General features: G+C 56.1%; 1 protein-coding gene across 6 annotated transcripts in view; it reads left to right on the top strand.

Annotated features, from left to right (window-relative positions):
- Positions 1-276: 276 nt before the first annotated feature.
- The window catches only part of KCNC4 (potassium voltage-gated channel subfamily C member 4), a 125473-nt gene continuing 113173 nt past the window's right edge, over positions 277-12576 (top strand). For 5 of the 6 annotated variants that reach the window (XR_010112829.1, XM_014346825.5, XM_034933311.3 and 2 more), the window contains exon 1: positions 286-2275. Coding sequence is in view for 5 of the 6 variants with exons in the window: in XM_014346825.5 (XP_014202311.2) it covers positions 1598-2275 (678 nt within the window). In the remaining variant the exon portion in view is untranslated. Of the gene's footprint in view, positions 2276-12576 lie in introns of all 6 variants that reach the window. The other variant, XM_034933302.3, reaches the window with a different exon arrangement.

Below are 12576 nucleotides of genomic sequence, written 5' to 3'. Positions count from 1 at the left end.
TTGGCCTTCCGTCAGCCGCAGTGAAACGGCAACAGTGCGACCAGCTTGGCGGGGAGGGGGCGAGGGACGAAGCAAGAAGAGCCGGGCGGAGGTTACAGGTCAGGGGTCGAGAGCGCTTCGGTGTCAGCGGGCTGCGGTGGGAGGAGCTGCGGGCCCGGGGGAGGCGCGGAGCAGGGCTGAGGGGGGCGGGAGGGGCTGCCGGCGGAGGCGCGCAGGGGCGGCGCGCTGGGCTGGGCACTGGCGGCGAGGAGGTGACGCGCTTGGTTGGGGCTCGGCTCCGGGGAGGAAGACTGCGCTCGGTCGCCAGGGCCTGCAGTGAGCCGGGTCGGCCCCGCGCTGCGCCGCGCCCCGCCCACCCCGCCCCGCGAAGGGCGCGTCTGGGCGAGGCGGGGCCCCGGAGGAAAAGGCGCCACTGGGGCGTGGCGGCCGCTGCCAGCGCCGGAGGGAGACCATGAGCCCCTAGGGCCCCAGCCCGCCGGCGCCGAGGCGCCCCCTCCCCTATGCCACCTCGCGCCCGCCCCCTGCCGCGCGCGAGCCAAGGCCGGCGCCCCGCCCGGAGATGGGCAGACGCGTAGATGGCGTGGCTCCCAGCGCCGCCAGATCGCAGGAACCAGGCGCCGGGGCGTTGCGCTGAGGCTCCCTCTCCGCGGGGCCCGGGAAGCCTGCAGGTGTCCTTGGCCGCTCGGCCGCCGCCCCCGGTACACCTTCGCCAGTGCCCAGAGCCCGGCTCCCCAGAGCGGCCCCGCCCCCCAGGCTCGGCTCCGCGCAGGACGCCCCGTCTGAGGCACCCCCGCCCCAGCGCGGCCCCCGCATCGCTGCGCCCGGTCCGGCGCAGCTCCCAGCCGCGGACGCAGGACCCGAGGCTCGCTCCTGCGGGCGCGCTTGTTTTCCAGCTGCCGCCTCGCCCTGCGCAGCCCCCGCCCGCCCGGCCGCCGCGCTCTGCTCTGCCCCGCCTGCCTTCCTCGCCCGGCCCTGGATTTATGAATGGGGGGAAGAGGCCACATGCCGCCGCCGCCGCCTCGTGTTGACCGCAAGCAGCCCGGGCCCACGGAGCTCCAGCTGCCGTGAGAGTGTCGGCCTGGCCCCGGCAGCCGCTCGGAGGACTTGTTGCTGCTGCGCTGCCGCCGCTGCGGGGAAGCCGGCTATTCCGGGGCTTGGTGCGGTCTTGGAGCCGGAGGGTGGCCCGTGTGGGCGCGAGCGCCCCGGACCTTCGCGGTGCGCGTGGACTGTGCGCTTCCTCGTCTTTGGTCGGGGTGAAGGCGGGGGCGTGTCCCCGGCCCAGAGCGTTTGTGTGTCCCGTTGTAGCGGGGGACCGCGTGTGTGCTTGCTTCTACTTCCCCGGGTCCTCCCTCTCTCCACCTCCCTCTCTCCGGAGCTTCCTGCCCTAACCCCAACCACCTGTGTACCGGAGAAATCCAACTCCTCCCGCTCCGCGTCCTAGGGGGATAGGCAGGGGCAGGGCCAAGCCGCAGAGGGGGCCGCCACCGCCTCCTGCCTCCTCTTCGTCTCCTCCCCCTCCCCCGTCTGACGGTGCCTCCTCGGGAAGGGTGTTTGGAGGGCAGCGGCCGCCCCAAGCCGGAGCCCCGCAGCGCTTCTTATGATCAGCTCGGTGTGTGTCTCCTCCTACCGCGGGCGCAAGTCGGGGAACAAGCCTCCGTCCAAAACATGTCTGAAGGAGGAGATGGCCAAGGGCGAGGCGTCGGAGAAGATCATCATCAACGTGGGCGGCACGCGACATGAGACCTACCGCAGCACCCTGCGCACCCTACCGGGAACGCGCCTCGCCTGGCTGGCCGACCCCGACGGCGGGGGCCGGCCCGAGACCGATGGCGGCGGTGTGGGCAGCAGCGGCAGCAGCGGCGGCGGGGGCTGCGAGTTCTTCTTCGACAGGCACCCGGGCGTCTTCGCCTACGTGCTCAACTACTACCGCACCGGCAAGCTGCACTGCCCCGCCGACGTGTGCGGGCCGCTCTTCGAAGAGGAGCTCACCTTCTGGGGCATCGACGAGACCGACGTGGAACCCTGCTGCTGGATGACCTACCGGCAGCACCGCGACGCCGAGGAGGCGCTCGACATCTTCGAGAGCCCAGACGGAGGTGGCAGCGGCGCGGGGCCCAGCGACGAGGCCGGCGACGATGAGCGGGAGCTGGCCCTGCAGCGACTGGGCCCCCACGAGGGAGGCGCGGGCCATGGCGCCGGGTCTGGGGGCTGCCGCGGCTGGCAGCCCCGCATGTGGGCGCTCTTCGAGGATCCCTACTCCTCCCGGGCCGCTAGGGTGAGTGGCAGGAGCCCGTGTCTCCCCATCTTGGGTCTGCAAGGGGTCCGTGGTGGGTGGTGGGTAGGGGCCGGGAGGAGCAGGGACCGAGCCTGACTTACCTTACCACCGCAGATTGTTCCCGCCTTCCTCTCAACCCCCCTCCGTGGCTCGCAGGGGAATTACACACTCCCACCCTCTCCCCTGCACGCTCCATCAGGAGATTGCACACACTTGACTTACTACTTGGACCCAGTCCCAGCTGCCTGCTTTGCCGCATCCCCTCCAGTGAGTGGGGTGCCCAGCTCAGCTCCTCCACCCCCTTCTTTGGTCTGCACAGGCTGCCCTATCTTCAGCTGCCCTCCACTCCACACAGGACTACGGTCCTGGAAGAGCTGGAATTTGGCCTTCTAATGGGGGCAGGCAGGGTTGAGAGGAAGGAAACTAGGGTGGGTTTTGTTAGATGCTTCCATGCCGTGCCACCTCGTTTACATCCTCCCAGCAGCTCAGTGTGCTCACAACTATGCACTTCAGAGAGGAGGATATAGGCTTCAGCATCTTAAGCGCAGAAGAGGCAAAGCTGAGACCACAATCCGGCCTCCTTTCCAGGTTTAAGAAAGGCATTCTTTCTGCCAGGGAGGATACCATGCCCCTGAGGCTTCCTGCACACCTGGGATGTCCTGGCCTCAGCTGGGGTGAGAGGAGAATTAAACACGAAGGGCCTAGTGTTCTAGGCTCTGCAGGCTCCCACGGCCAGTGGCCAGCCACAGGCTTCCTGGTGATGATACCAGATTTTTGTTGCCGCTTCTTTTCTTTCTGCTGCAGCACAAACTGTCTTTCCAGAAAGCCCTGGTTCAGGTTACTGCTTGAAATGGGTGTATGAGGGAAGGGGGAAGCACAGGTTGATTTAGGCAAGACCTACCACCTCCTCCCCAAGTAAATCCAGTTTCCCTAACCCCTTTAGGTGAAAGGGGAGAACGAGCATAATGGTGCTTCCCCCATTATGCTTGGACAGCTAAAAAAAAAAAAAAAAAAAAAAAAAAAAAAAAAAAAATCCCTGAAGGATGGCTTTAGATTCTTTAAAGAAAGAAAACTCTGGGGGCTGGTGTCGGATCTCATGGTCAGCAGCCTAAAGCCTGGCTGGGGTCTGTCTGGGAGACAGGAAAGAGCAATGTATAACTTGTTAGGTCTGGGGACTGCTGCTTGCTGTGGAACCTGGTTGGTTCCTCCAGCATCCCAAATTGTCATGTTAATGAGTCTCAGAGCACCCTCCCTTTCCCAGCACCCCTGTGCTGGACTCCTTCCTAGTCATAGAAGAAGGCAGGATAGGGAATTGGGGAACAGGCCTGCAGGGAAAAGCCAGGCTGGCATAAATGCCAGGCCAGGGCAGATGCATCTTCTGCCTGGAAGAGAAGGGAAGAGCAGAGGTCTCAGGGGCCATGGCATACCGGGCTGGGGCTGCAGGCAGCCACGAGAAGGCAGGGATCTTTCTCAGGACTGACAACAAAGCTAGAGGCAACTGTCTGGGTTTCTTTCCTTGCAGCCCTGAGACTGGCTAAGAAGGTGAGGGCATAGTGATGCCCCTGGCCTGGGTCTGCTGTGAGTTCTACAGGCTTCTCATGTAGGTCACTAACCTTGCTAGTGTTAGCACTTGGCTGTCTGTATTAGGGGAGAGAGAGCAGGCACACATCATTCAGACTCTTTCAAAGTTGGGGGTCGGGGAGGAGAGATAGAGATAGAGATGGGGAAAGGGGACAAACCAGGGAAGCAGGGATGAGATGAGGTGGTTAGGGGAGCTAGGCCCTATTTCTGAGCATTCTGGGACTTCTGGGGGCTTTTCACCTGCTCTTCTTCCCCTCTGGAATTCCAGGTGGCACCCCACATATCATTGAGTTTATTTTCTTCCTAACTCACTGCTGAATGGCCAAGCCAGGGGGCCTCTTTGAGTAAGCTCAGAGCCTGGCCTGCCCCTGGAAGTCTTCCAGGAACCCAGGGTGCTTTGCCCCTTTGACATGGAATCACATCAGCCCAGGCATTCCAGCTGAGGTCTTGAAGTTTATGATGGAGCAAGGTTAATTCTTCCATTTAAACATTGAGAAAACCAGGATTCAGAGACATTAAGTTTCTTGCCAAAGACATTTAACTAATAGCAGAGCCAGGAAACCACCCCTAGTTTCCAGCCTTCTGGTTGTTCATCCTGATGTGAATATCTGGATGGAGCTCTGGCCAACACATGCACTAAAAGAGGACTTGCCTCCTGCTCAGGAGCCCAGGCAAAGGCAACCCTCACCTGCTCCCGGGACACACAAGTGGGAATACATAATTTTTACAAATTAATGAATAACTGCTCATTATTGAGCACCCCAGACAGATACATTGCTGTATATACTTTACGTTAATCTCTAATCCTCCCAATAAACTTAAAACCCGGTGATTATCCCCGTTTAATAGATTGAGGCTGTGAGAAGGTAAACAACTTGCCTGAGATCACACAGCCAGATAGTGGCCAGGCTTTGAATCAAAGCCAGAGTCCCTGACTCCCAAGCCCTTGCTCTTGTGATTATAACACCTTCTTTCCACTGAACTAGGCTGTTTTTGAGGCAGAGAGCTTGTTTCTTACTGTAGCCTGAGAAATGTCCTTCTGAGGTTCTGTACCTCCTGTGGATGGCATCAGAAAACCCAGGGGCAGATGGAGACGTCAGAAGGAAGACTTACTGTATTACCCCTCCAGGCCTGAGGGTACTATGCCATGCGGGGAGTTCTGGGGCTGCACTTTCCCCCCTCCATTTGCCCCTGGCTTGTCACACTGTCCCATCCTTCCCAGCCCTGTTCCCCCGGGTATATGTGCTACCTTCCCTCACTCACAGCTACCTCCTCCCTGGAAGGGCCCGCAGCACTGTGGGGTGGTGGGCGAAGAGGGAGAGAGGAGCAGTGCTCTGCCCTGAGGCGTCCTTTCGCACACAGCAACCTGGTCATTTGAGTAGTGCATTATGACAGGAGCAAAACGATACAAATGGAAAGTGAACTGAGCTGATTATGAGAGCCTGTTGCCTAGCTACAGGCCTGGCCCAAGGAGCTGTTCTGCTCAGGCAGGCTCCTGGACTGGGATGCTCACCCCTGCTCCACTGTGCTGGGCCCATGGGCAGCTGCTGCTGTGGTTCCGTTTCTGTGGCCTGAGCTGGGAACAGGCATGAGGGGCAGGGCAGAATGAAGGCTCACCATGGAGACTTCACAGCCTCAGGGGGCCCAGTGGAGGTTTGGCAGCATCCGAAACTTTAGAAACCTGCACCTTCTTTTCTGAGAGCAGACAAGAGGCCTGGAGAATGGGGCCAGGATGCCCTTCCCCTACCCTAGTCTCCAAGGTCTCCAGGGCAGGGCTGGCTTTAGCTCAGCTATCAGCCTTATTAAGGATTACAGTTCCTCTCCTTTGGCTAAATCAGCACATTCTTCCTGTGATGTTTCCCTTTTGAGTAGAGGAGGGGGCCCACAGGAACTCCCTGCTCCAGGAAGGCAGCTCCAGCAGGGTCTTCCCCTTTGTTAAGTGTCAGTTACTATGTGGGAGGCTTGGCCTGTGCTTTCTGCTACTACTCATCTGGCCTAGGTGAGGCAGGTATTGTTAACATCTGTGTATCAGTATACAGATAAGGAAACAGGCCTGGTGGGGCTTTCTCAAGGTCGCACCACTTGTGGTAGAACTAGGATCCACACCTAGGTCACATCAGTCTAAGTCTGTGCTCCTCCTATGGCCTCTGGCTCCTGCCCAGAGAGGATCTCTGGTTTCCAGAGGGTGGCCCCTCACTGGAGAGCTTCTTCCTCCACTCTGCTCTTATCTGTTCCTTTACTTCTCACTCCCTAGAATTGGTCAAGTCTAACCTCTCTTCTCACTGTGGGATTTCCATAGGAAAAATGAAGGGAGGCATGGCTGGGAGAAAAGACTAAGGGAAGCTCCCTGGCCCAGGCAGAGCATGAAACCAAGGCCTTCTAGGAAAGGAGCAGAGCTGCATTCCTGCCTGCCCGCTTCTGAAGTTCCCTGGCTTCTCTGGTCTGGGCATTGCCTGGGGGACAGGTCAGTGATCACGACAGGCTTTGAAGTGAGGGCCAGGACTCACTGATGCTGTGCCCTCTGAGCTAGGGTGAGCCAGGAACCTGAGCCCAGGAGGGCGGTACCCTGGCTTTCTGAGCTCCCCAGGAGGGCAGTGCCAAGCCTGCCCGGGGCAGCCCCTCCACCTCCTTCCTGAGGAGCAGGCAGGGGCCGGGCTGAAGGCTGCAGGACTCCCTGCAGACCCTGCCCGCAGGGCAACCTCCCAGTTTCCTCTTGGGTTTGTTTTCTTCTCTTGTTCTGAACAGATCAACATTTGTCTCTGAACATCTTGTCTCTGAATGCTGAGGTGTTTCTGGTTGTCACATTAGGGGTGGGGTGTGGAGTAGGGGAAGGGGAGAAAATAAACGAGCTATTTTGGAGACTTGGGGGAAGAGCAGGCAGGCAGGAGCAGAGCCAGGCAGCTTGGCCTTGAGGGTAGGAGACCCTGGGCCCTTCACCCCCACCCATGGGCAGTGTCAGCCTCGGATGCTGGGCACCAGAGCTCTGTGCAACCCTCATTCCCTGTGCGTAACTGACTTGCCATGACCTCTGGCCCTGCTCCCTGCTGGAACTTTCTTCAGGCTAAGGGGTGGTCACCTGGCCCCTAGCAAGGGTCCTTATCAGGAAGTGGACCTGGCTCACTCTGGAGGGCAGCAGAGGTCCTAGGGCCCCAGTACCTAGAGGTATTACTGGGCATATACCCTTGTCACTTTGTCCCAGTCAGTGGAGCTGATGACCTCTTCTTCTGACAGGCTCATCAGGACCAGGAGAGAGAGCAGGGGGTCACCTTGGCCCCAGTCATTCAGAAAACACTTACTGCGTACTTACCATACACATGTGGGGTTCTAGAAATCCAAAGATGAGTCAGAGGGGGCCCCTGCTCCTGACAAAAGCCAAGTCGGGTAGAGTAAGTGGCAGTCAAGGGAAATTAGGTGACAAGAAATGGCAACAGTAATACAAGACGGATCATGAGAGGTGCCACAGGAGTCATAAGAAAATAAAGTTCAATAGGAAGTGAGAGGAGGAATCAATAAATCCCACCTCTATGTGGGATGAGGTGTAGGAGGTGTTCAGAGAGGCTTCCACAAGGAAATAGAAGTTGAATTGGGTGGGCCTTGTAGGATACTGACTTAGTGCCTTAAATAATTTTTTCAAAGAGGCACATTATAAATACATACATAAATAAATAAAATTTCCATGTGGGTAGAGCTAAACCATATGCAGCGTTAGGGAAAGGGGGAATTTTCTGGTCAGGTGACCAGCTCAAGCAGAGCTTGGACAGCGTGGGGCCTGGGTGGGCAATAACCAGGAATTCCATTTGACTGAATAGTGGGTTCTTGGATAGTGATCCGGGCTAGACTGAATTCCTTCTGGGGTAGGGACTCATCCGTTCTGGGCAACCCAGAGGCCCTGAGAGGCCCCAAGTGCTGGCTCATCGGAGGGTGAGCATAGGTAGAGGTGGGTTCTGGACACTGGGACCAGAAGGTCCTGGCTCAGCATGGGGTGGGGGCAGGGCCAGGTCCTGTTCCTAGGGGCACCCATGGAGGGGAGACGAGGGGATGTTTCTCTACTGGGACCTAGGCCTTAGTGCGGGCCCTCAGCCAGGAGCCAGGGATAGCTCAGAGATGCTTTGTTTGGCAGACCCTCTCATTTCCTGCCTCTTACCCCCAGGACTGCCCCACTGTCTTCCAGCACTGCCTGGGCACGAGGATCTTGCTTCCCTGGAAGGCTCAGTCCCTCAGTCCCTCACCCCATCCCCACAGATCTTACTCTGCCAGTGTCTTTGGCTGTGTTCTCAATTTTCCCTTCTCCTACACTTCATCCTTAATATAGGTTTTTGGGCCTGAGTCTCCTTATGTTTATCTGTCCATCTGTCTCCCTGGCCCTTCTTCCTGGGCTCTCCTCCCCTGCCCCCGCTGATTGTATGCAGTTCCCAATGATTGGTGTCTGTCACCTCTCCCCTCGACCCAGCCTGTGCCAGATTCCTGGAATGCTCTAGGCTTTGTGCTGAGTTTTACAAGTATCATTTCTTTGCATCCTCAAAACAACTGTACCAGGTAGATACTACCCTCATCCCCTCAAACATAGCAAGCAGATTGTAGCCTCAGGACCTTTGCACTACTCATCCCTTCTGCCTCGAACTCTCTGGTTCTTCGTATGACTCACTCCTTCACTCTTCAGGGCTGTTCAGGTGTCACCTTGTCATTAAGGCCTTACCTGACCTCTCTATTGGAAACAACTCCCCTATCCTCCCACCCGTTATCTCCTTTTTCTCTTTATTTTTTTTCCTAACCCTTAGATCACCTGACATACTGTGTATTTTGCTTGTTTATTTGTTAAAGTCGGCCTCCACTAGAATGTAAGGTCCCAGGGGCAAGGGTGGTTGTCTGGTATTTTCCCAAACACGGTGTCTTGTACTTGGTAGGCGCTCCCTTTTCCATTTTATAAATGAAGACCTTAAGGCTTGGAGAGGTTAAGGAACTCATGTAGGTCTCATATGCAGTCAGTAGCAGAGCCCAACTTGAACCCAGAAGTGTGTGGCTTTACATTTCTAGGGACAGTCCTACAGTGGGGTTGGTGGAGGAGGCTGGTAATAGGGCTGAACAACTGGGCCTTTGGAGAGGGGTGAGTTTTCAACAGGACACAGGAGCCCAGGGGGCGCTTAGAGGACGGGAGCCTGCTGTCCAGGGTGCTGAGACCCTCCTGCATCCTCCCAGCAGGAGAGGAGCTGCCCCTGGTGGAGCCAGTTCACCGGCAGTTTTCTACTTGGGAAGTTTTGCCTTCCAGCAGAATCCATGCCCTTTGTAGTGGAAAGAACTAGCAGCTTCAGCCATGAAAATCAGGACAAGCACTCCTCCCTGGGCCTCAGTTTCTTCATCTGTAAAACAGCAGAAATGGAGTTGAACTGGATAACTTTCTCAGTCTCCGTTTTTCACTTCTAAAAAGCAAAGATTCTGTGGTATTTTGGCTCCAGATTCGGCTCACCTTCAAAAGCTGCACACAGAGGACCCTAACCCTCCTCAACTCTTATCTCCATTTTATGGAGCACCTATTGGGTGCCAGGCATTTACCATGTAGAAGCTCATTTAATCCTACCGTAACACTGTGAAGGGGGTACTAGTACTGTCCCCATTTTATATAGAGGAAACAGGTGCAGAAGTTACCATTCATTTACCTGGTTGAGTGGCAGGGCCAGGATGAGGAATCCCAGAAGTCTAAACCCGGGCCCAAGGCTTCTAGTGTAGGGTTCCTTAGCTGTTCTCTGCCCTTAGTCTGTCAGCACAGGGGCCCATGAGAGGGAGGCTCGGATCTCCACTGCCAGCTCTGTAGGATGGCAGGATGGTCCAGTGGGGAATGAATAGAAGGCTCAAGGCTGAGGCTTTGGCCTCTAAGCAGGGTGGTGTTGCTGCAACCACCTCTTCTTCCCTTGGCCCCCTTTAGTGCTAGGAAGCCCTAGTCAAGGGAGCGGTGTATCCCTGCCCACAGAGGGGAAGGCCTGGTGAAAAGCACCATTTGCAAGCAGGGTCAACCACTTATGAAATAATTCAGTTTGGGGAGCAACATAGGGCAGAAAGGAATAATTTGGGCCCTGAAGGGGAACCTGTAACCTCAGGACCCACCTGGAGCAAGGTGCCACAGCTCAGGCCGCATCTCTGTCTCCTTGGGGAGTGAGGGCTTCTTGGGGCCTGCTGAGTGCCTGCTGCCCCAGCCCTGGAGAGGCCACAGTGGAGATTGAGGCCCCACCAAGGTTTCAACAAAGGAGGAGGGGATTATACCTACCTGCTCGGTCAGAGGGGCCAATTGGAAAGAGCTTTGAGCTGAGAGTCAGGAGACTTGGCCTCAGTGTGATCCTGAGCAAATCATCTGCCCTCTCTTGTGCCTCTATTTCACTTAAAAAATGGGCACACATGACCACTCTTTAGCTCCCCTCCTCTTCTCGGGGTGGAGGTGAGGGGTAGCAGTTAATAGTAGATGGAACAGTTCTGTGTTTTGAAAAAAAAGCAAAGGTGAATGGACAGACAGGAATCTAGGGGGTTGTTCCCTAATCCAGGATGTGGCTGGTGCCCGCGGGGCCTGAAGGACTCTCTTGCCTGCTGCAGAATGAGCCCATGGTGGTGGCAGTTGAGGAGGGTAGCAAGGCAGGCTCCCTGGCCCTGCTATGAGAGGATGGCCAGGGCCATGCCGCCCTCCCTCCCTCCCTCCCTCCCTCTGCTCACCCTCTTGGCAGCTCTTCCTGAACTTGTTTTTCCAAGTCACTAATTAACTTCACGCTCAGTCTCCCAGGTGGGCCTACTCTCCTGGCTAACTTTTCCTCAGAGAGCCAGCTTCTGCTTCCCATGGTTCCTGGCAGAATTGGGATATGCTGTCCCTGCCCCTTACCTCAACCACTCTGTTTTTCAGGAGAGAGGGTGGTGCCAGGACTGGATTCCTGGCATGGCCACGGCCACGGACAGGCACTTTTGCCAGCCCACCTAGGGATGGCCTTGGAGAGCCCACAGGCTGGAGCCATTTACTTACTGCCCATATCAGCCTGCATTGACTTGGCAGCCCCTTTCTCAGAGGAGGAAGAATGAGGCTAGAAAAGGAACTTAAATTTACCTTCACTGGGGAGAAGCAAGCAGGAAAAACTCCAGCAGTGTCATAAAATTGGGAAAGTGTGTCTGTGTAATTGTTATTACACATGCATTTCATCTCCATTCACCCCCTGGACCTAGCCTTCTCCTTCCATGCTGTTTCTGATCAACCCATCCAAGTTAAAGTGCGAATGAGGTACAGTGAGGTGTGTGATGGGGGACCTGTCCTAAGCCTGAGGCACACTTTCCCACGGGTGAAATAGCAGTCATCAGGGAGCTAACTGGGAACAGGATCAGTGATTCAGAGATGGCTTTCCCAGGCCTGTGAATTGACCCTGCCTGGGAGGTGGTGAAAACATTGTGGTATGACGAAAAGGTACAGCCTTTGAAGTTAAACAGTTCTGAGTTCAAATCTGGTTTTCATCCCTTCTAGGCTGTGTGACCTTAAGCAAGTGTGTAACGTCTCTGATGTTCAGTTCATCCTGCATAAAATGGGATGATGAGGCGTGCCTCACAGGGTCATTGGGAGGATTGAAGGCGATTGAAGCATATACAGAGTGCTTAACAGTACCAGGCACAGAAGAGACAGCTGATAACTGTTCATTCCCAGATTTTCCCCCTCAAACTTGCTCCTGCTCCAGAAGCCCTGGAGGTGCTGCTGCTTGCTTCATTTTCTCAGGTCCCCTTGTATTCTTCATTGGTGTTTTGCAGTACTAAGAACAAGGTATGCCCTCCCCATCCCAGTGCAGACTCCCAGGGAGGAAAACCTCTCTGAGTCCTCACTGGACAGGGGACGGGCACATGCCAGTGCCTGTCCACACAGCCAGGTGGAAGTCAGGGTAGGTCAGGCAGGCATGGGGATTACCAAATGGTACCATGAGGCCACAGACCTCCCTTACCCACCTATTTAGGCTCAGCCGTCTGGTCAAGGAGGAAGCCCAGTCCAGCCATCGTGCAGGACAGGCGGCAGCAGGAGGCATGAGACTGGACCCCATCAGTGGGCATCCTGACAGTGGTGGATGGCACGTCATGAATAACACATGAAGCCTCCATAATTGGTGTTATTACACATGCATTTCATCTCCATTCATAATGATTGGACACTTAAACCCAGCCGCCGTTCCTCTGCCGAGTGCTGCTGTCATCCTTCTAGCCGAGATCCCAGCAGCTGTCGAGATCAGCCCCTGCCACTCTGATGCTGATGCATGTGGTTCCTTTTTCTTTGGAGCTCAGAGTTCCAGGAAATGTCAGTTTGTGGGAAGGAGTGAGACTGGTTCTTCTGACCAGACCACCCTCTCAACTGCCATGGTGCATGTTGTCTGCCTTTAGGGGCTTCCTCACCATCTAGGCAGTCAGCGGGGACATCCTAAGGTGAGAGGCAGGAGAAGAGACTATGGGTAATAGGCTCAGCCAGCAGAAAGTGGTCCAGGGTCATTCCTTGCAGCAACCTGCCTCGGAGCATTCCTTCATACAGTGGACTTCAAACTAGTGTGCATTAGGATTACTTAGAAGGTTTGTTAAAACATTGCTGGATCTTACCCTTGGCATTTCTCACTCAGTAGCTTTAGGTCAAGTTTGAAATTTGCGTTTCTAACCAAAGGACCAGAGACCTAATGCTTCTGGTCCAGGACCATACTTTGAGGACTGTTGCCTTAAAGCCCAGTTAC

This window comes from Pan paniscus, chromosome 1 (genome assembly GCF_029289425.2).
Source record: "Pan paniscus chromosome 1, NHGRI_mPanPan1-v2.0_pri, whole genome shotgun sequence".
In the NCBI taxonomy this organism is placed as follows: Eukaryota; Metazoa; Chordata; class Mammalia; order Primates; family Hominidae; genus Pan; species Pan paniscus.
Note: the sequence above shows the minus strand (reverse complement) of the source record. Positions and strands in the feature narration are given on the sequence as shown.